Source organism: Branchiostoma belcheri, unplaced genomic scaffold (assembly GCF_001625305.1).
Source record: "Branchiostoma belcheri isolate BF01 breed outbred unplaced genomic scaffold, Haploidv18h27 scaffold37, whole genome shotgun sequence".
NCBI lineage: Eukaryota > Metazoa > Chordata > Leptocardii > Amphioxiformes > Branchiostomatidae > Branchiostoma > Branchiostoma belcheri.
The window spans coordinates 2,609,211-2,632,568 of NW_017803987.1; the positions used below are offsets into that span (position 1 = coordinate 2,609,211).

Sequence of the window (23,358 nt, forward strand, 5' to 3'; positions counted from 1 at the left end):
ATTTGTGACGTATAGCATCTATAAGGTACAGTACCTACTCTTCTATACATTGAATGATTCTTAGTCTGGTTACCATGCATCTCCACAGGCCTGCTTTGTACGTGGCCCGTATTTTATTCCCAGCCCTACTTTAGGCATACTGTATGTTGACATGCTAGATCTTTCCAGCCGGCCCTTCTAATTATTGTCGTCCTGTAGGCGAACTACTGACCCCATATAATACCCCGCCGTGTGCTGTAATGGGCCTGGGCGGGCGGACAGTACTCCCAGTACCGTAGAGACACCGGGGAGCCTACGGTGCCTGTCTGTCTGTATGTAAAACTTTGACGATTTTGATACTTTTCGTGCTGTAAAAAATATTTTATACAGTGGATATTTTTTTCTATAACGACACACGGAACTTATTTCTGAGTAAATGTTTTCAGTCGAATATCCACATTCTTTTTTCAATAGAAAAATAAAACTGGGAGAACCGGTTTAATTTTTGCCATATTGTGATATTGAACACATGCGAACTTTTAATAATTTCTGTGTTGGATAGACATTCGCAAGTCAATGACGGTTCTTTATTTAACCTTTGTAAAACCAAGAAGGTTACATGCCTTGCGGCACGCACGCATAATGATTTGTCTTAAAACCTCCATTAGTGAAACATACAGTTAGCAGACAAATATAACACCTCTTGCGTGTTTGGTATTGAAAGGGACATTTTGTAACATTTTTGCGCCAAAAAAATTAAATATTTTGACAGAAAAAATCTTCATTTGATTGTGTTTCACATAGTTTATTTGGTGATTAAGGGCAATAGAATACTTTGATATTACTAAAATTTTCACCAGGGTTGGCGCTTTAATAAATTTGCAATGCGATCGTTTGAGAATGCATGATACTTACTCGCTGTCACGTCTAGACATTCTTTACAAATACCTATATCATATGAAAAACTATAAATAAATTTAATTTTTTCTCGTGTAAACATTTACATAGAGTTTTCTTTCTTAGATTAAGGTTTGGTAGCAAAAAGTGGCGAACAAATTAGGCATTAATTGACGTAAGGATAGTAGTAGTAGTCTTGAGTACAGTATTCGTTGCAGCGACACCATACGATTGACCTGGGTACTGCACCAAAGATGGCCGCCGACAGCTGTTCCGTCTAGTAACCCCACTCCACCGGGAGACCAGGTGCCGTTTCTAGGATGTCATCGATCCATTCTGTCAACCGCCATGCATGTGTTAAGCCTAAGCCGGCCGGCATAATTGCCTGACATATACATACCGCCTATCTTTATAGCTATCGTAAGCTTTCAGCGCTGGAAAACTCATCTGCAACAATCTACACAACTAGTGTCCACCAAGGTAGGTCGTCCCTCTATTTTTAGGCTTTGAGATGAATTTGTATGTTGCAAAAACGCCTCGCAATCTAAAATTACATAAGGGTGTACTGGACACTCGTGCATTGATGCCAAAAGGCCGCTTGTGCATTGTATGGTCACATTTCTGAATAGCGCTGTGCAATGCTAAATATTACATCAGCAGTCTACACTTGTAGGCTTGAAAGCAAGCTATTTTAGATGGCCTCTTTGGACGGATTGGGTGGTATTAGCGCCATGTGTTCCTTTGTTCGTGTTGACATGAATGAATATGATAACCATACACGATGGCAAGACCGCACGGCATAAGGCGTTGCCTTTTTTTTCACCTCGTAATTCAGCAATGGCGATAGTTTGATGACTGATAGCCCTTTGGGCAGGCGGTGGCAAACCACAGTATTATCTTATACTCAGAAATCATGTTATAGCGGTAATTCTATCAGTACGAATATACAACCGTGCCAATAATATAGTGGGCGTATGAGAGTTGCCGGTATTTTCAATGGGCTCATATGTATGGTTGCATCGTAGCGTGGGCTTATATGGTATCAGTAATATCATAGAAACGGCCCCCTTTCTTAATATTGCTTCTGCTGGCATATTCAATTCTTTATGATAATGAGGGAACGTCATGTCGATATGAGGTATAGCATACGTGTTATATCTTATATCGATTTTGATATATCTCTTTATTTCTATTTTAAGATATTTCTCCATGGCACGTATTTTGTTATATCGTAACATTCAGGTATGAAGTATTCACACATTCGAACGTGTTCAAGCCTTATTAAGATACAAGCATTCTAGACAATTTATATATTATTCAGCACGTATATAAAACCTACAATTCAAATAATTTTTAGCCTTCCATTGTCCATTCTATCAGTCTTTCTGGCCAAGGGGGTTTGACCTACATAATAGCCTCTTCCAGTCTAACAACGCGTGTAAAAAAAAAACAGTCAAATTTTAAAATTTTTAATTTTAGTGAGAATAATTTAGCCTCTACCAGGCTTCAGAAGCGACCAGGAAGAGTGAAAATTGGCCAGATAGACAATATTAATGTACTCCTTAGCGGATCGATTCCCCTGGCATGTTATCTGTCTATTCGGCCAATATTGCTGACTCTTTCCAGCCGCTTCCCGAAGCCTGATAGAGGTTAAAAATCTAGTTTGGCCACCATAGAGTTGGCTTACCCTAACTGGACCCCTTTCACTGGCCAGTCAGGCCCTATTTTTGCCGAATTCTACAATTTCGTCACCCTTATATAGGAAGGCCTGGTCTTGGTCACTCACAGCAGACAACATTGCGAAAACGTTTGGTACAAAATGCTAGCCTGGGTGCCATCCGTTTTGTAACAGGGCTCCTTGCACTCTCTAACCCCGTTATACCTTCAAAACGGATGGTTTCCAGGCGAACAAAAGGCAATTCTTTGTGTACGAAAAGCTGGGAAAGGTATTAAAGGTACAATAGTCTCGTGTATTATATATACTCCAGCTGCAGTTCTATTGTGTGGGTTAATCGCCGGTGGGCGTGACCCTAAACCCCAGGGACAATACCCCCACTACATGATAATTCCAGCCACCTCCATGCACTTATGAATATATTCATGGTTGATTATATGCCTATATGCATATGTGTGTGTTTTCTATTTATCTCTTTAACATTTTTGTTCATTCATTCATTTCGTCATCTATTTATTCATTCATTCATTCAAGAATCTCTAAAACGAACCCAGATTTGGGGCCATACTAACTATTGTTCCAATACCCCATCCAGTACTTAGTATTTACTACTATCTATCTATCTATCTATCTATCTATCTATCTATCTATCTATCTATCTATCTATTTATCTACATCGCTCGATCAACATTTATTTCTGTCTCTTTCTATCTATTTATCTATTTCCATTTATCTACCTATCTATCTACCTACATCTATCTATTTATGTATCTGTCTATCCTTATTCGATGTGTAATTCTGCTTCGTTCGCTGAAAATGGGATCAGGTATCGACTGAGCCGTTAGAAGTGCCTGGCCGCAGCATTTACTAGTATTGATCTGTCTCTAGACCACAGTTAAGACATTATGGTTTCTCATCACCTTCTTACACGTGCGTACCAGAAAATTGGTTATAACGATTATGAGAACACGTGAAATAGATAGATGAAAGCAACACAAAACTAGAAAGGTAACATTTGCAAAGCAAAGGCATAATGTTTACCTTCGCATATGGTATGCTCGGTTAATTCTTACTCAAACATATTCATATATATATATGGTGACAGGAGTCTAAATCCCTACTGCTATAAAATTGCAACATGATGTAACCCAACACTAGTTACCGTGGTGACAGACGTCTGGTTCAGGTCATTGACCTTACAAAACAGTGTATTTGTTTGGAGAATTAAAAAAGAGGAAGAAGAAAGAGAACAAAACGTTCATGTTATATCTCATTGCATTGTCATTGAAATGTTGTTCATTTTTTCCAGTTATAGCGTCATGGCTGTGGAGCTTTTTCATTGGCTAATCGTCGCCGGCGCCTTCGTCGTCTCGTTCCCAATCTTCACCATCCTCACGCCTGCGCTCTTCAGGCGACTCGTTCCCGGGTTCGATCAACTTACACCAAGAAAAGACTTTCTCATTAAAGATGCGTAAGTGTAACAAAATACTTGCTATACATTTTACTCAACGTCTAGTATGTAATCATTATATGTTGATTGTATTAGCTATAATGGTCACATATAATTCTAAAGGCATGCAATGCGGCAAACAGCACAAAACGATATTCTGGATGAATATAAAACTGCCATTTCTAAGCAGTTTTTCAAAGCCCACCAAAGTGTTTGGAATAGCCCAAAAAACTAGCTACTAGAAGAGGTCCTTTACTTTTTAGTACCACTAATAAATAGCTAGAACCAGTTTACCATACAAAACAAGCAACTGTTTTCCATCAGTGATATTTTTGCCTCACAGACATCAGTATGCTTTGGGAAAGGATTGATTCAACTCACTACAAAAAATGACCAGAAAATCGACTTTGAAAAAATCCAGTTCTACTGTACTGCCCTGAAATCACTTTGGGTGACTTGAAGTAATGTGATAATATTATCAGTTACGTACCCTCATATTTAGCTGCCAATATAATTAACCGTGCAGTCATCAAACATCGCGATCTAATTAAGCCATAAATATTAATACCCATTAACAGAATTGGTGGTCATACTGTTTTATTACCTGGGTCCCTGTGGGGCTTGTTTATGAGGCTGTGTTATAGATCTAATAGACCCCTTTCAAATACCGGCGCCATTTTGAAATCCGCTCTCGCGAGAGCACAATCTGGCGCGAGGCTACGCGAGATTTTAAACATTTCGCCGTGTGTCGTTCCAGAGTGCTGTCCATCTGTCACGTGTTTGTCATGGCAACGCTGGCCTGGTACACCTGCCTCTACACCGACCAAGTACCTCATGACGTCATCTGGTACGTACTGTTTCACTGTTTGTTTGTTTGTTTGTTTGTTTGTTTGTCTGTCTGTTTGTATGTATGGTAAGGAATCTCCGATTAGGTCACACTGGTTAAATTTTATGGATGACATCCACGCGTGCATTGATTTTTGCCTGTTTTAAAAAAAAAAACCTCCTCCGAGGCTCAGGCCCTAACTACGGAGGATGGCTCCCAGGCTATACAGAGGCTCCACGGAACTCAAGAACACTGCCAACTCATAAATACCGCAAAAGGCCAGCATGTGCTTCTGTACTTAATTTGAAGTAACTTACATAAAATGTTCTTTTTACTGCAGGCACGAGTCTCCGCTGGTGAAGATTATGAACTCACTTATGGTTGGATACTGCGCTGCGGGTGAGTCAGACTTTCAACTTTGATATCTCTGATATCGAGAAAACCTACGAGAAAACAAGACAATTAGACGCATTAGACATCACTGCATTGATGTTAGGCGCCCTCGGGTAGAACATGCAGAAAGTGCAGTACGAAAACGCAGACACACATATGTGTTAGTGTGTTCATGGAGTCTTTCCTTGGTGATGAATCTATGGTTTCATGTGTAAGAAAATTGTCCTTGGGACTAAATCTATGGGTTTAATGTGTGAGTGTGTACATGGCATCTGTCCTTGGTGCTGAATCTATGATTTTATATATGAGTGTGTACATGGCATCTGCCCTTGGTGCTGAATCTATGGTTCAATGTGTGTGTACATGCCGTGTGTCCTTGGTGCTGAATCTATGGTTTTATGTGTTAGTGTGTACATGGCATCTGTCCTTGGTTCTGAATCTATGGTTCTATGTATGGATGTGTACATGGCATCTGTTTTTGGTGTTGAATCTATGGTTCAATGTCTTAGAGTGTGCATGGTGACTGTCCTTGGTGCTGAATCTATGGTTTTATGTGTGAGTGTGTACATGGCATCTGTTCTTGGTGTTGAATCTATGGTTTTATGTGTGTGTACATGACATCTGCCCTTGGTGCTGAATCTATGGTTTTATGTGTGTGTACATGGCGTCTGTCCTTGGTGCTGAATCTATGGTTTTATGTGTGAGTGTGTACATGGTGTCTGTCCTTGGTGCTGAATCTATGGTTTTATGTGTGAGTGTCTACATGGCATCTGTCATTTGTGCTGAATCTATGGTTTTATGTGTTAGAGTGTACATGATGTCTGTCCTTGGTGCTGAATCTATGGTTTTATGTGTGAGTGTGTACATGGTGTCTGTCCTTGGTGCTGAATCTATGGTTTTATGTGTGAGGGTGTATATGGCATCTGCCCTTGGTGCTGAATCTATAGTTTTGTGTGTGTGTACATGACACCTGCCCTTGGTGCTGAATCTATGGCTTTATGTGTGTGTACATGGCATCTGTCATTGGTGCTGAATCTATAGTTTTGTGTGAGAGTGTACATGACACCTGTCCTTGGTGCTGAATCTATGGTTTTATGGAATCCATCGGAAGATGGCTGAAGAAGCTTTCTTCCAATCAAAATGCTGTAATGACACATATAAATATACGTCTGGGGTCCAAACTGATCCCAATCAGTCTGAATGAACACTACATGTGACTGACTGCATGTGTGTTTTTACTTTTCAGCCTGTCTGCTGATGGTGTGGTATCGAGTAGTGGACCAGGCGAGCTTCCTTCACCACGTAGTGTCAACATACACAGCCTACATATCACTGGTAAGCTGCTACTATAACACTTTAATAAAAGTTCATCTGTGTTGGTCACATGTTTCAAGTGAACACTTTTGTTCCTACACAAAGAATGGACTTCACCTAGAGCATTCCACCAGGCGCTCTGTGAGTGAGTGAGTGAGTGAGTGAGTGAGTGAGTGAGTGAGTGAGTGAGTGAGTGAGTGAGTGAGTGAGTGAGTGGGTGAGTGAGTGAGTGAGTGAGTGAGTGAGTGAGTGAGTGAGTGACCGATCTGTGGTGAAATTTCCTTGGGGGCATGTTGGCCCTGGAGCCGAAGAGCTGGCCATGGTCTGTGTAGGCCTAAAAGCAGAAATGCAGCCATTCTACAAACTGATATGCTCAAAGCCCTACCTTCAAATACAAAATACAATTGTTTGACCAGATTATGACATTTTGGAGCACCACAGATTATTTTTCCTGTGTTTTGAGTGCATCGCCCTCAATATTTCACTAATATCGGCTCAATTTTCTCGTGCAGACATACCCATGTCTACATTACTACGCCAACATCTGCTACATGATGGAAATATCGGGACCTTTCGTCAACACTCGGTAAGTTTCGTTATTTCCCGGGCCTTTCGTGAACACTCGGTAAGTTTCGTCATTTTCCGGACCTTTCGTTAACACTCGGTAAGTATCGTTATTTTCCGGAACCTTTCGTCAACACTCGGTAAGTTTTGTCATTTTCCGGACCTTTCGTTAACACTCGGTAAGCTTCGCCACTTTTCGTCGAAGACAGGTTGTCAACATTTGAAATTGCAAAAATTGACTTCCTACAAAAAGGAAATGGACAAATAAAGGACGAACCCATTACAATATCATTTTTTTGTGTTTCTTGTTGGCAAGCAAAATATGTAATACTAGTAGATATGTGTCTTAAGTTCGTAGATATGGTACTATATATTATGTAAATGCTTTCGTATGCTTGTATGACGTATTTGACTGTTGCAATATAATGACTGTATATATTATGCTATATTGATTTCTGATATAATTTTTTATGACACCAGATTATCGCCACTTGTTGTGAAGGTTATCACATGCCAATTTTCTGTCTCCACAGAATGATTCTCAAACAGCTAGGCGATCAGAGTTCTCCTCTTTTTATTTGCAACGGACTCGCTATGGTTGTGACATTTTTCTTCGGACGCGTCTTGTCCACCATAGTCGCCACTTACAACCTCGTCAGGCTCATGGTGATCGACTCCCAGCAGTTCTTTCAACTTCCGGTACCCGTCCTGCTTTGCTACGTGGGCGGATGTGCCCTCTTCAACACCCTCAACTACTACTGGTTTTTCAAAATCTTGCGCGGTTTCGTCTCGTTTTTCCAGAAACGGCAATGAAATGTTGACTTTTCTTCAACAATGAGGACCAAACTGAATAACAGTCAACCACCAACGAGGTTTTCCCATGGAATAACTGACCTAATGATACGCAATAAGAAGTTATTTGCAAAGGTGTAAAATTATCTTTGTACATATTCGTTTTTTTTTTAATTTTTATTACACTCTTTCAAACTACTGTGCAATAAGTGGACCGTAATATGAATTTTATTATGAACATTTAATAATATCAAGGTAAAGATCATTCATGATTAGCATATGATAAATATCATATCCAGTATTATAACTGAAAAGCCTAGTATTTATCAGTATTATACGCTGATTGTAGTCTTTTACAATCAGAAGCCCAAATGTTATGAATGATAGCGTATTGTATGTATAGATTGCACGAGTACATATATATAGATGAAACAGTTAACTTTACGGGCCATTGTCCAGTCACGAAAATGCAAATGTAGGTCATTTGCATTGTCGTGACTGGGCAAATACGTTCGTTTCTGATGAAACCATATACATGCACTAGAATGTATCTTTTACCAATTCCGTAATGATTCACCAATTGTGAATACACCCTATAGGAACGCAATATAGAATGTATGTAGAAAAGGCTCCCCAAAAGAAAGAGACGTTTTGAAAGCTTGTCACCGAAACTCTTTTAAGAAAAACGCCCTTGAAAAATTCGATCAGGATTTCTTTATAATATACAACAACAGCCATATCCTGTCAGCTTTCAGTGTCGCTTTGAAATGGGAACTAAAGCTAAGAAACATTGGAGAACCATGCATTTTAAGGAACACTATTAATATGTATTGGCAACTGTCATAAAAAAACTGAACATACCTCAAACACTTTCAAATTGCCTATTCAGCTTCACCGTTAGGTGGTGCTAATTTAGTTCAACTATACTGTTTGCATTATGAACAGGTATATAGTATTTTATGGCAATTTTTCTGTCGTCTCAATCATAAACTGTTGCACGAGTTGACGTATACCTCTGGGGTTCTTATATTTAGGCCGGAGCGACTTTACAACGTACTGATGTTGTACAAAATGATTCTTGACTATATAATGTTATGGATAAGGTATACCGGTACTAGCAAGTAAGGATCAGTGGCTGAGATGACAATGAATGACAAATATTTAAATTCACATTCATGAAAATGTAATGCATGCAATGTTACGAGTCTGGTACTCAATCAAATGACGATCCCAGCCTACTTATGAGGGAAAGAAAAGTATATATACAAAATTGTACAATATGAATAACGCATACCTTATTTATGCTCGCCGTAGTATAATACACCACTGCCTTCTGGAAAAAAGGCAGACCCAAGAGTAGAATGTACAAAACGGGACTTCAAGACTTTATATTGTACTATTTATTTGTAATTAACCCATACGATGTATCTAATTCAACACAGGAAAAGATCTGTAAACCAATTAAAATGTACGTAATTAAACATACATCAAAAGACGAATTTGACTCAAGTTTGACATGTATTTGACACAATGTTGACGTGTGTGTGCATTGGAATACATAGAGATATACATTTGACAAAACATTTGCCTTTCTAAAATTAGGAACGGTCGCTCTCTAAAACAGAACTATGTCATTTCTTACGAAATATACAATATAACTTGACATGTTCGTACTCTACTAGTAGTTGCTAGGAAAGAATGTCAGCCAAACAATTTGCTGGTTTACCTGCAAAAATAAGCGAAGTCGTCTCCCGGTCATGCTACTCTTCCCAACTGTCTCGCCATCTTGTCGTCTTCTACAAAATTCGTCAGGTCAGGAAATCTGCAATTTCTCTTCAAAACATCACAAGATCGGCACAAACCACGGCAAAAACTACAAAAGCTTATGCTGCACACTTAATAAAACATTCTACCGACGAAAACTCCAAAAAGTTCCCGAAAATTTGTTTTAAAAATCGGCCCAGGGACTTCCCGTCCTACAAAAGCGCCATTTTGATCGGAACATTCCAAACTTTCTTTTACACAGGTGTGCAAAACGGCCTTGTTATAATACTAAACGATTTAGCCTCCCAACATCTGCTTGGAGATGAGATAGACCCAATGTTATACATGGCGGGAATAGAACATGGAGTTAGTCGGCAGAAAGAAGTCGTCCTTGAACAGAGGAGCACATTTCAAGGTTATTAACCCACGGGAGTGGTAATGAGGAAATGTCAGACATAAATTCTGTCAATCAAAGTGTGATGCCAGGTCTCTTTAATGGATTAGGAAGAGTCAGTATATTATTACCAGGTTGCTAGTTAGAAATAGGTACAAAACGTTCAAGAAAGAGTTAAATTTACAAAAGGATTGTAGTATAATGTGTGAAATGAGTTGTTCCTTGTATCCATACGTTTATTTGGCAAACAGAATTAAACCAAAGAAGTATATGTGTGAAAATCGGTCCAAAAATGAAATCTTTTTCTAGCCTCAAGAAACACGTAAATTTGGATACCTTGTCGCTGATTATTTTACTTAAAGCCTACAAAAAATAAAACACTTGGTTTCAGACATGTAAACGCTTTGACAAAGTCATGATATGAATTTTTCTGTATAAACTTGAAACCCCCTTACGAGCCTCTGCCGTTTGCCCATTCGCAAATCGCCGAAATCCGCGAGTGGCCGAAATCTCCAATTAACAAGGACACGCCTCTTTTTACACTTCCGGTTTGCAAAGTCCCAAATTAGGGTCTCTTGGGGGTTACCATTTTTACCCGTTCGAAGCACAAATTTCAACTTTTCAAGAAAATATTGTGTACTTTCAATAAGTTTTGAGCAGCTCTGTTGTACGTTTTTAATCATCGACAAATGTCACCGAAGACAAAAGCCGTACGTTGAAGTTTTATGTCGATTTTTCGGTCTGGTCACGGTCTCCTCATTTGCAGAACTGTCAGTTTTCCAGAGACCGTGCGGCCGACGTCGCCCAACCGGAAGTTGCTAATACACAGTTCGTATCGCGGATTATAACAAATATCGAGCCGGAATTGCCTTATTTTCATCGCTAATGACTTATTTTCATGACATAAACTTCTCACCACTGCATTTTCGGGGGAATTGTACTAGCTAAGGGATGAATTAGATATTGTGGGCGGGGTGGATGTAGAGGGCTCCGGCGGTCGTTCTCGGTGGGATCCCGAGCCGGCCTTGCCTAGGCAAGGTGCATTCCCCGTAGTTACCACCGACTCTCTCTCTCTCTCTCTCCGACGGCTCTTTTCGTTTCGCCAGCTCTCTTCTTTCTCCCGTTCTTCTCTTTCCACGGATCATTGGTTAGCAAGCGAAAAGAGAGCGGGCGGTTAGCGGTAGATCATGGAGGATGGTGCCGCTAGGCTACAACCGGCGGCAGAACCCTGGAGTACCGCCGGGCTCAAGACCCGGGTCCGACAACGACAATAGCCCGATCGTCACTGCTTCAGTACTAAGGACAGTACCCGGGCCCCAGTAAAACATTGCTAAGCCGGCCTGCGGCCATGCAAACTCTAACCGACCTATGGTGCTGCAATTTACGGCGACATATGACCACATGTCTCCGTCGATTTACTGCCATTGTCGCCAGCGGACCGAGTAGAAATCGGCCTAGTCCCGCGGTGGCCTGGCTTCGGGTCCCGGGGTTATCCTGTGGGGTATATGGCCACCATTGTACATTTTGCAAGCAGAGTTTGGAAGATTGTGGCCTTCTTCTGATTTACCCCGTAACTGTGCATGCATTACGAACTATGGACACACTGACTGACACTGTTGAAGTGGCGACAATTAGGTGAAACGTCAATAGAAGGAAGCAGGAAAGTCGATCTTGAACTCGTCACACCGAGTCCACAAGATAACGGTGATGACATTGTCAGAAAACTGTCGGAAAACTATCAGAAAACTGTCGGAAAACTGTCAGAAAACGGGGTACGGCTTGAAATTTTCGCGGGTACGGCCAGACTTTTTGAGCGGGTACGGCCAGAATTTTTGAGCGGGTGCGGCTTGAATTTCCGGGTACGGCTCGAAAGGAGTTTGATGGGGGTGCTGGGTGCCATCCTGCGTGGTTTCCACCGGCTCCCTAATGGTAGCCAGCGACATTAGGGAGCCGGCGAAAACGACGGAGGATGCCCATGCTATAGGCAAATCATTAACTATTGCTCCTTTCACTGCAGTGATTTTTTTCGCCGCTGTGAGGGCGCTTTTGATCCATGGCGATTTCAACACCAGGTGGGTCAAACTATTGACCGGTAACTATTGCTCCGTTTACTGCAGTGATTTTTTTCGCCGCTGTGAGGGCGCTTTTGATCCATGGCGATTTCAACACCAGGCGCGTCAAATCGTTGCTCCTTTAACTGCAATGATTTTTTTCGCCGCTGTGAGGGCGCTTTTGATCCACGGCGATTTCAACACCAGGCGCGTCAAATTATTGCTCCGTTTACTGCAGTGATTTTTTTCGCCGCTGTGGGGGCGCTTTTGATCCATGGCGATTTAAAACTAAGTGCGTCAATGTGATAGATTTGCTACGCGTTTCCTAAAATGCTAATCAATTGCAATAAAACAGGTTTCATTGATAATTTCACAAGGAAATGTATTAGAATCTTTCTATTGAAATACAAGTTCAATGGCATAGTCACAAAATTTTTACCAACTGCAATTCTAATGTCTAATGTATGTTCTTGTGATTTACACAGAGAAACAAGAAATGCAAAAACCAGACCAGACACAAATATAGTTAGGATGATTTTTTTTAGTTCTTTGGGAGTAAAGAGAGAGAAAGAGCAGAGCAATAATGTACAGCCATGAGCAAGATTTCCACCTATCTGATTGTTCCATCCTTACAAATAGCTACAGAACACTAAACATGCTACAAAATTTGGTCAATGTCTAGATAAAGTTTCACAAAAAAATTAACACACAACTATCACACACATTTCAGTGAAAATTCCAAGGTTTTGATGTGAATACCTAAAGTGCAATGGCTTTTTCCTTAAAACCAGGCATGTGAAATGGTAACACCAAGTTCTAGGATTTGGTATATAAGATGGCAAGAACAGCTATATCATATCAAAACTGCTATCCTCTATTTCATTGTGATACATTGAATGCAATTGCTAGATCCAAGGCATATACATGTACATGTACTGTTACACTGTGTCCGGTGGAATTTCTTCTGAAATGTGGCAATCATTTGTGTAAAACTTTACATATGAATTAATTACATGGACAATCCACTTGTTACACCTGTATGTATAAGCACAAAGTGTGTTGGAACTGTACATGGAACTTTGCTGCGAAAAACCAGAGCTTCACGTCCATATAGCCGAAAAATAGCTCTTCTTACAATATCAAGTTCTCTTAAAAGTAGTTCTGTGTCTTAGCCACATAGTAAAGAGTTTACAATTGGCTAGCGTACCTCGCTGTTTCGACTTACATGTATAAAACTTAAAACCACCTTGTTCCATTCATTGAGACTACGAGACCACTATGAAAACTTTATACTACCAACCGTACAGTATTTACCATTGAAAAGTTCTAAGTTCGGTACTATTGAAATGTGGTATTGTAGACAAGTACTGGTTAAAAGGTACACTTCTATAATTGGCTGTACTGTCAACAGTACATTACTGAGTATATAGTTCCTTTACAAAATTGAAACTTTGCACCATCAGTATATATTCTGTAAGATTTGAAAACGATGTCTATTGTCACCTATGCTACCTGAAATGGTATCTCCCACGCAACCAGCTACAGTGGTACAAACACTACTTGGGACATACCATTTCACATTTGGGGGGTAGTAATCGTCTCAGAGAGACGGGTGTAAAAATGTACACGCAGCCATTTATACAATTATATGGGGAATGATGTACAAAAACCAGCACTCGAGTTAAAAGTCATACAATACAGTGTAAGTTAACTTGAAATAGGCCCAGATGTCCACTATACAAGCTGACTGTTTTTAGGAAGTTCATTTGAAAAATAGAAGAGTAAAAACCACCACCCTATGCAAGGAAATCTGACTTTCAGTTATTTTGAGATGTTCAGTTACAGTGTTTTGAGATATCAGGGCATTTTTTGAAACACCAATTTGTATTACTAAGATTTCTCTATGAGAGCCAATTCTATTACAGATGAAGTGTTCTCAGTTTTCAATTTGTAAGAAACAATTTTGTCCTACATAGACAATACCAGAGTACAGTGGACGCCTGCCATAGGATACGGTATATCTTAAATGGTGATCACAAAATATCTGTTCCTGACAGTGATACATTCGTGCGTGTGGTTCTTCCACCCAAAAGGTGAGAAGTTATTGAACTGCTGACCATGTTACATGTACCAAAACCATTACTTTGCTGTACAACCATTCTCTGTGACACATTCCAGTCGACCAAAACTTGACTACAGGACAGACCTGATTCCATGATTGTCGAGTAGACCTCAGTTTAAAGTCGTTTCAAAAGTTAGCCGATTCCACGATTGGGTCTCAAACATTCGTAGGATGTTGCCTAAGGTATACATGATTCAGTTCATTGGTGCTTTATTTACAATGAAAGTATGTCCACGCTAAGAGCTACATTATGCTACACTCCTGTCTACATAATCGACCATCTCTGTTTCCTAACAGTGCATTTACAATTCGTGATATGACACAACTTTTGGTCATTTCTTTCATCGTGTTACGACCAAAAGAATCCTTTGCTTATTCAACACCAATGTGCTTTATACAACTTTCTGTGTAACGCCATATTCCTCATCTGAATTTTGTGCAATTTTCTATACAAGGTGCAAACAAGAACTTTAAAATCAGAAAAAAAATCGGACTAAAAACAGTACATTGAATAACATTACAAAGAATAATTGTTTTCTTTCAAATCTGATTGGTGTAAAAAATGTTTCCTAGCCCTACGTTTCCAATTGGCAAATTGTGCAGCTCACCAAAATGAAAAGGCCACAGATTTAGTAATTTTCATTTGTTAAAAAGATAATGATCCAAGTAAGACAACTTTAACACCGTTCATTTGTGAATGTTTGAACCAACAAAACATGATTTGAGAGAAAGACAGTTGATTACTGCAAATCCACACAAACACAGAGTCGGTATAAGTTTAAAATGTCTAAAATCTATGTGTAAAAAATGACGAAGTAACTACTTCTAATCCATTAGAAGCTAAAAAATGAGACAAAATCTCTCTATCAAAAGTACACATGTAGGGAAATATGATAAACATGTTAAAACTCCCAATATATCAACATCAAAGAAGAATAATGCATTTACAAATAATCAGGAAAAGTATTATACAGAGATGCATTGAGGTAATAATGTTAGTAACTGAAGATGAAAAAATTTCATAAGTACAAAAAAATCATAATAAAGAACTCTTTGAGCCCTTGAAGAAATTCGAATGACACCAAATCTTTGCTCTATTCTTCAGTACACAATACTTCACCCTCTCACCTTTTTATACATTATTCATAAGACAATGGGACTACAATCAATTGTTTTCTTTTAAAATGGCAACCGATAAGAAGCAAAGCCAGTCTTGACAAATTAACAAGTCAGAAAAAAAGGTAAAATGAGACAGATTTGTCAACTAAGCAGTTTCAAAAGCCATCTTGAAAAGACAACCTCGATTTTTAAAAAATAAGCAACTTCGAGACAAAATTTAGAGGAAGAGAGACAAGTTAAGGAGTTGGTTTTGCCTGTCTTGAGCTGCCATTGTCTTATGAATGTCTTAAAACAGTCCTATGAATGTCTTAACTACAGGAGAGTGTCCTGGTGCAAGTCTCATGATGTCTGCTCGATGTATTTCCCCTCGGATGGACTACTGTTGTCTCCGTTTGCTTGTTGACTACTGTAGTTACCGTAGGAACCAGTGTAGGATGACGACTAAACAAAACAACAGAAAAACAAACATCAGCCAGTCACCTCAATAACACAATCCAGAAACATCAATTTCATATTTTCTACTAAGGTCTTGTTGAATTTCATATTTTCTACTTAGTTTGTGATTGTACAATCACCACTCAATAAATGTGATAGGGCCCTAAGCATAAAAGGGACCAAACAAAGTTGAAACAAACACCTGTGATGATGCAGGAGAATCTTGTGTGTTGTCGTTAGCGTCTGTGGACACATTTCCATTGTCTTCTGCAGGAGTGGTGGGGGGAGCAGAGAACACACATCAGACAACAATCAAACAACTACTTACAGAAGTACTTAGAATTCAGACAAAACTTTGCAACATTTTTTATTAGTGATTTTTTTCCTTACCAAGCACAAAGCCGCATTAAACTGCTGGAATAATATATGATAATACAATCTCAGTTTTTTTTAAATCTAGATGCTGCCGCTGCAATTTGACCTTCAACCTACAACCTTTGACTCACCATGTGACCTATCTGGCACAGTTTTCGGCGTAGGGCTCTCGGCAAGCCTCTCCAAGGAGCCTTTGACCTTCATTTCCTTGACCTTGGCAATGACCATCTGTGCTTTCAGGGCGTCTTCTTCAAGGGACTTCATTCTGTGGTGGGAAGGGGGGAGGGGGACAAAGAAAAATATTGGAGTCATGATATTATGTATGGCACAAAATAATGAGCAGTGAGAAACATACATGTAGTACTCTGGATGAAAATTTAACAGAAACTTTATAATTTAGCAGAAACTTTTAAAAATTCACCAGCTTAGGTGGGACTTATTGTGCAAGTACAACAATATTACCTGTGGAAACCATGCACATTTAACACCATTTTGCATCACCAACAGAACAACCGGCAAAGTAAAATAAATAAAAAATGGAACGAATCACCAAGAAAACACACTGAACCATCCAGCCATCTTCACCATATTTTGCAACAATTAGTATCTTCCTGCATTCATTTTCCAAGTACCAAGTTAACCATGCTTAGGGTTTGCTGATAGAAAAGTTTTGAGAATATGGGAGGGATTTGAAGAGATCGTAAGACAAGAAAGAACAGGATGTTTTTGACACAGAGTTAAGGGTCACCCGAGATTAGGCATGGATGCTATACCCCCAGACCTTTTTATTTTAAATCTATTAAATGTATAATACTAGTAATTTATTTTTTGGGCCATTTTCATGATACAATAAATGAATATTTTGTATGGAAGGTCCCATTCCACTCCTTTATTTTGTAAAGCCATGCAACTTTATTGTGACTTTCATATAACTGGTCACACTTCTTGACACTACTATTATATAATGAAATCATAATGCATGTTAATAAGTGTTTTTGCCAGTTAACTGTGTACTGTGCGCAGTGTGGAAAACTACATTTCAACAAGTCTACAGAAAGTGCTATCTGTTTTTGCTTCGAATTTCGCTCCATTTCAACCCATTTCGCTCCGCTTCGCACTTTCTATACACCCCATTTCCACACCCTTGCTGTGTTCAGAAGAACCAGGAGCAGTGAGAAAGTGAGAGAAACTCTGCAGAGCAGTGAGAGAGGCAGTGACTGTGAGACATAGGTAGGTGAACTTGAGGCAGGGGTTGGCTAGATCAGCTCAAACTCACAACAACCCACCTAAACCTGCTATTCATCAGAAAGTTAGTCCTGGTGTGATCATGAGTGGGTGGAGAGTTAGGCAACAGCTCATGTCAGTATACAATGGAGTTATATCTACATGTACATGGTTGGCCGTATGAAAGGCAGCTAAAATATATACATGGTACTGCTAATTGTACTACTAGTATAAGGCAGCAGAGGATAGACTAAGGTCTGATAAAATTGTGTTAGCATTTTAATAACACTAGTAGAGTCACTGTATTTTCAACTATTCAAACGAAATGCTTTTGATGAATTTTAACATTTGTTTACATAGTTTACTGTATGTTTGAAAGTACAGGCTGTATAAAACACATACCATACATGTACATGTATGTCTACCAAAAATACCAGCATTCAATCTTCCGAAACTACATGTACATGTATACTTGAACTTGAAAGCGTTATCAAATATAGCTTAAAAGTATGCTACAGTTGTCTTTAATAACTAAGTTAACGAGAACCTCCATCTTCCTTGTTGCCATGCAGGTATTGTATGTTTGAAAGTAAAAATACCTTTGTATGCCTATCAGAAATACTGGAGTCTTTACTATACACAAAGTGCTCGATACATATATCATACATTATAGAGTGTACCTTCCAATTACACTGTAGCTGTATTTATTAGCTATAGGTTATTGAGAAGCCCACCTTGCTTGTCTCCAGGCAGCTCTTTTCTCCGCCTGTCGTGCTCGCTCCTCCGCGGGAGATAGCGCCCTGTCAGGGTCAGAGGTCACCGACTCCGGACTCATGGCCTTTAACCTCTCGTAGTAACGCTTCTCTGCCTTTGCTGTCCTGATGTCGGGAGGGGTGGGGGCAAGGGGGCTGCAAAATATCCGGTTTACGTCAAGGAATGAATGAAGACATTAAAGATCCCACCAAACTTATTGAAAAGAGTATCCTTTCCAGTGTGAGTGGTTCAAACCTTACAGTCTAGTTTTACACAGCTTGTACTCACTGTACAAAACTGGCATGTTATATGCCTTAGGACAGTTCCTATTGCAGTCACCAGGTGCCAAAAATCAAACTTCACCATTCAATTCACCCCGCCTACCCACCTACTAAATACCATCACAATCCATATGGCCTATATACACATGTATGTACCTCCACAAGTCATCCAGACAAAAAAACAGTACCTCCATTTTTCGTGGAGGTAACAAAATTCAGCCCACCCTGTGTTTCTGTACGTGTTTGTCAATATCGAGCCTGAAATAAACAATAAACAAACACTAATGTCTGCCCACCTGGTGTTGGATCTGGACGTAGATGTCTCCTGTAAGGACAGGTCCGTAGGTACAAAATCCTGCCTACCTTGTGTTTGTGTACGACGTGTTTGTCAATATCGAGCCTGACATAAACAACAAACACTAATGTCTGCCCACCTGGTGTTGGATCTGGACGTTGAAGTCTCCTGTAAGGACAGGTCCCTGAAAGCTGAATCATCCGAGGTGGTACTGGAGGCTATGCTCATTCTGTTGAAGGAGGAACTGTCGTGGAATAGCGAGTCGTCGGTGATGTCAGGATAGTCCTCCTGGTACTGAGCCATCAACTCATCCTGAGACATCGACAGCATTCTCTTCTCTAAACACGTCAACAAAAATAACAACAGTCAATACGGCAACATATCACATATATACATACATTACATCCCCTTTACCAGCCCAGAAAAGAACAAGAAACAGTCATGCCTTCAAATATCAGAGTTACCAACCAAGGACTGAGGTGTTCAAAAACTTGTATTTTCAAAGAACTATCGTAGATTGGAAATCGTTGCTACCAAGCACAGTTGGTAACAACCCTCTTTAAAAGTTGTTGGGGTGACGCGACAATCTATTGTGTTGGCAAAGCCAGCTGGCAAGAATTTAATTGGCAGTCTTTGTGTCCCATGAACTACTAATGAAGACAGATCGATGTTGCAGTCTAGAAACTTTGTTAAGAACTATAACAGGTGGTGTTTAACCTTCTACCTGCTGCATAACGTACCCTGTAATGAAAGCAAATTTGGTGCTAAAAGGCTGCTTCAGTTGGAGGAAAATCTTTGCTTTCAATGTTTTACTGAACAAGTGTTCAATTCAGCGTTCTAGCAAGTGTCCATCTTTCATTTAGGTCTTTAGTCTTTAGGGACAAAAATTTTGCCTAATCTGTCATCTTTGATGGACAAAAATGTGTGTGTAAAAATATGGAAAGGAATGTCTTTAAAGTTAAAGGTTAAGTCTACCAGCAAAATTTACTCCTCAAAATGCAGGAAATTGCATTTCAAACGATCAGATCAAATTTTTCCTAGAATTGTCGCACCTTTAGCACTTAACATGATGTTACATCAAACAAAATTGAGATGACAGAAAAACATTCAGGCTGGCTAGAGCACTGGTTCAATATCTATGACTAGATTGCTATGACTATATATAGGATTGCAAATGAAGTTTTTAAATGTTACCTTCTTCAGCCTTCAAGTTGGCAAGGTCGTCATTACTGATCAAACTCACTCTTTGACTCTTGTCTAAAAACAAAGAAATAACATATCAAGTAAGACCTCTACATAACTTCATAATCATAACTTCATACTTATAACACAGATTAAGTTTGCTATAGTATTGCTATGGATTTTCCACTAGCACACAGCAATGAAAATAAACATTTACTACATCTGAATTACAGTGGAAGGATTTCAGTAAGTTTTAAGAAGTTGAATACAGATTCAAGATGCTCGAGGTGACATATACAATGTAAATGCATCACATGATGATTTTAACACACTCAGTACACAGACAAGATCAGTAAGGATTATAGTATAACATTTCACAAGCAGGCAAAGACACAAGACAATACAATACAGGTATAAGAGTCATGACATGCAGAATGATTACAATGACTGAGTTATGCTGCATGCTTTCTACATGTAGATGCACAGATTGAAGTGCCTCTTCTGAATATGCTGGAAAGAAGACGACATTTATTGGTCATTCTGTACCAAAGATTTAAGACAACAGAATAAATGTTAATTTCTGAAAAACCCTGTATATCCACTAAATGCTGGGATATACAGGGTTTTTCAGAAAATTTTAGTGGATAGTTAGCCAATAAAGACATTGTGCACCAAAACAAAATGTCGCTATGCATCAAGGAGGCAAAATAACAATGTGCACAAGGCAGAATACAGCTCCCAAACTTTGCATGGTTGTTAACCATAGTCTGTGTGACACAACTGCATGGCTTCCATAGCTTCTCTTTGGTACAGAACACCAACAATACATCTTCTCTCAAAGCTTGATCAATGCATGATTGTGACACTCAGAGATCTACACAGCTGACATGCATCCATGCATTTATCCATGCTGAGATGAAGAAAATGCCACAGTGTGTGCCGACCTCCATCTTTTGGCTTAGGTAACACTTGAGGTTTTGGAGGTTTAGGTGGTTTGGGCGGCCGGTTGCCTTCAAGGCGATGTTAGGTGGGAAGACAGAGAGAGAGGGAAGGAGAGAAAGAGACATAAGATGAGGTGAAAAGGGGCTTTAAAAGATCATAAGCTCTTCTGAAATCCCCTTTTCAAACACAACACTCCCTTTGAAAGAATCCTCTTCATTAAAATTGCTCTAGCCAACAGTTTTTTCTGTCAATGGACGAACTTTTGTCATGTGATAGAAAAAAAATTGAAACCAACCTCTCAAAAATCTTAGGTAAAGACAGTAAAAGGGACCACCAAAAATATAGGGAAAATGCATTTCTGAAGGCTTGAAAATCCAAAATTTCATGAGGGACCATAGATGGTGAGCACCAAAGAATGAACCTGGGCTAAATGAGTGAAAACCCAAGTGACAGAAAAACATTTCGCACTGGTTACAGCCAGGCTCCTAGAGCCCTCATTGCAACTCAAATTTTACTAATTCAAGCAAAATGAGAACAAAATGTAATCAATCTACATTAACAAGTAAAAGAAGAGGTTCTTTCAAAGAATTGCTGTTTTTGTTTTTCAAAACGTCAGACAAGAACGAAAGACTGGTCTGAAAACGTGTACTAGTACGTGTACGCAGCCTACAATCACAATCACAAACCTATCACTATACATGTACCTACAAATGATTCCAAGCATTGTTATAACCAGTGCATATACAGAGAGTTTGTTAGCAGTTATAACTGTTAGTGCATGCATTACCTGGAGTGCCTAGCATACTCTTAAATGGGTTAACTGGTGGTCCAGCATGCAATGTGACCATACCAAAGCCTTACAGAAACAAAAAGAGAGCAAAGTTTTAACACAAAACAACAAAATGTTAAAAGGGTGGAAAACTATAATAACCATAGTTTTGTAAATGAGTAATAACAACATTGACAAAAGTAGTCACAACAAACATATTAATGATATGTGCAAAGTGATAAATACATACTGACATAAGAACTTACAAATGTACTAACAGATATACTAGGTTGTACAAAGACAATGAAAACATTGAGTATGCAAAAGGAAAAGTATATTTGTAGAAAACGTTTAAACCATCATTTCAATATATCATCAATAATCACATAAAAACATATTACCCATAGTGTAATCTGCCATAGGACAAAATTGTGAATTTCTATTACATACATTGTACGTAACACGACAATATGCTTGATATTCAAGAACTAAAAATGATTCTTTAGTCTAGTTCCCCTATTTGCATGCAGACATCACAGAATATAAAATACAAACTGGTGCTAATGTTAAAACATTCCCCTAAATCTTCTGGAACTATCTATACATGTGACAAAGTTCCTCAACATGCAGGAAACATAACCAGTTCAAACAAACATTTCAGGGGTGGAAGCCAGATTGAGTATACAATATTGTACATGTACAAATCTCGACTAACTTCCCTTCTCACGCGCGTTTTTTACCAAGGTTTTAATTTGTTGACTTCTCGTGCAAAAGTCGTGAAAATGTGTTTAAATTGTGACAGAAAACCGTAAAAAATCAGTGTAGCATGAAGATAAAACTTATGCAAAAATCATCTGAACTACATTTTTTGTACATGCACTAATTACATGTAGCTGTAATCGCATGTGGCTATCCACAACGCATAACCACACATGATTACACGAACACGAGAAATGAACATGATTTAAGCAAGAATTACACAATCTTTCGCACACGCTTTAATCAAGAAAGACCCAGCTTTTAATCCCCTTTTCCACGACTTTTGATTGCAATTTGCCCGCGTGTAGATGGGAAGTTTTTCAAGATCTTTAATGTAGAACTGTACACATGGCATGCAGTGCTATGGTGTCCTGTAGGCATGCACACGTGCATAGAAGACGCAAGCACCAATACCTTCATCAACAGAGCGGGTTTTGAAGATAGTGGGTTTCTTAGGAATAGGCGGAGGAGGCCCTTAAAGGAGAAAACGTCAAGGTCATCAGCGTGCATCAGTCAACGTAAACCCAGTCCCCAGGTGGGGAGGGGGGACTTGAAGCAGAGATGAGCAAGGATAGGCCACACAACCAACCAATCAGAAGGCCTGTTTTATAACCGTGACAAGCTTTGCAGCAATACAGTCTGTGATTGGTGCCATATGTGGAAATCATACCTGGAATAACATGCCATCTTTCATGCATTATGCTTTCGTTTGGGGCAGTCATATACAGCCAAACCCGTAAAAGTGACCACCTTTACATGAAGACCACCTGGCCAACGTGACCACTATTTTTGTGGGGTCATTTTTGTGTAGATTTTATCAGTCCCCTGAATGGTCTTCTTGGCCAGTTTTGGCTGTACAAATGTAACTTGTTCTATAAATTAATATAACTATACATCTGCAATGAAGGAAAATCTTAACACCTCTATAAAAAAAGTTCACATCTCTGGAACATGTAAAATGTAATATATATATATATATATATATATATATATATATGTACAT

At 39.2% G+C, this 23,358-nt stretch overlaps 2 protein-coding genes across 2 annotated transcripts in view; one reads left to right on the top strand and one right to left on the bottom strand.

The window, feature by feature from the left end:
• The first annotated feature begins 1,094 nt into the window (after positions 1-1,094).
• Positions 1,095-8,960, top strand: LOC109476353 (transmembrane protein 56-B-like). Its single transcript, XM_019777282.1, has 7 exons — positions 1,095-1,356; positions 3,861-4,022; positions 4,759-4,848; positions 5,168-5,226; positions 6,467-6,555; positions 7,047-7,120; positions 7,632-8,960. The coding sequence occupies exons 2-7, from the start codon at positions 3,871-3,873 to the stop codon at positions 7,909-7,911; spliced, it is 744 nt and encodes a 247-aa protein (XP_019632841.1). The 5' UTR covers positions 1,095-1,356; positions 3,861-3,870; the 3' UTR covers positions 7,912-8,960.
• Positions 8,961-12,665: 3,705 nt separating this feature from the next.
• Positions 12,666-23,358, bottom strand: part of LOC109476265 (protein scribble homolog) — a 97,496-nt gene continuing 86,803 nt past the window's right edge. Inside the window, exons 41-48 of the mRNA XM_019777149.1 lie at positions 22,770-22,829; positions 20,830-20,895; positions 19,898-19,960; positions 18,843-19,041; positions 18,109-18,282; positions 16,282-16,415; positions 15,978-16,042; positions 12,666-15,781 (exon numbers count right to left, since the gene is read on the bottom strand). Coding sequence (XP_019632708.1) covers positions 15,680-15,781; positions 15,978-16,042; positions 16,282-16,415; positions 18,109-18,282; positions 18,843-19,041; positions 19,898-19,960; positions 20,830-20,895; positions 22,770-22,829 — 863 coding nt within the window. The 3' untranslated portion in view covers positions 12,666-15,679. The remainder of the gene's footprint in view (positions 15,782-15,977; positions 16,043-16,281; positions 16,416-18,108; positions 18,283-18,842; positions 19,042-19,897; positions 19,961-20,829; positions 20,896-22,769; positions 22,830-23,358) is intronic.

Excerpts from the sequence above, each read along its gene's own strand:
- LOC109476353 (XM_019777282.1), top strand. The coding sequence starts at position 3,871 with ATGGCTGTGGAGCTTTTTCATTGGCTAATCGTCGCCGGCGCCTTCGTC. Across the intron at positions 4,023-4,758 it reads GACTTTCTCATTAAAGATGC|AGTGCTGTCCATCTGTCACG; the intron begins GTAAGTGTAACA and ends GTGTCGTTCCAG. Across the intron at positions 4,849-5,167 it reads GTACCTCATGACGTCATCTG|GCACGAGTCTCCGCTGGTGA; the intron begins GTACGTACTGTT and ends TTTTTACTGCAG.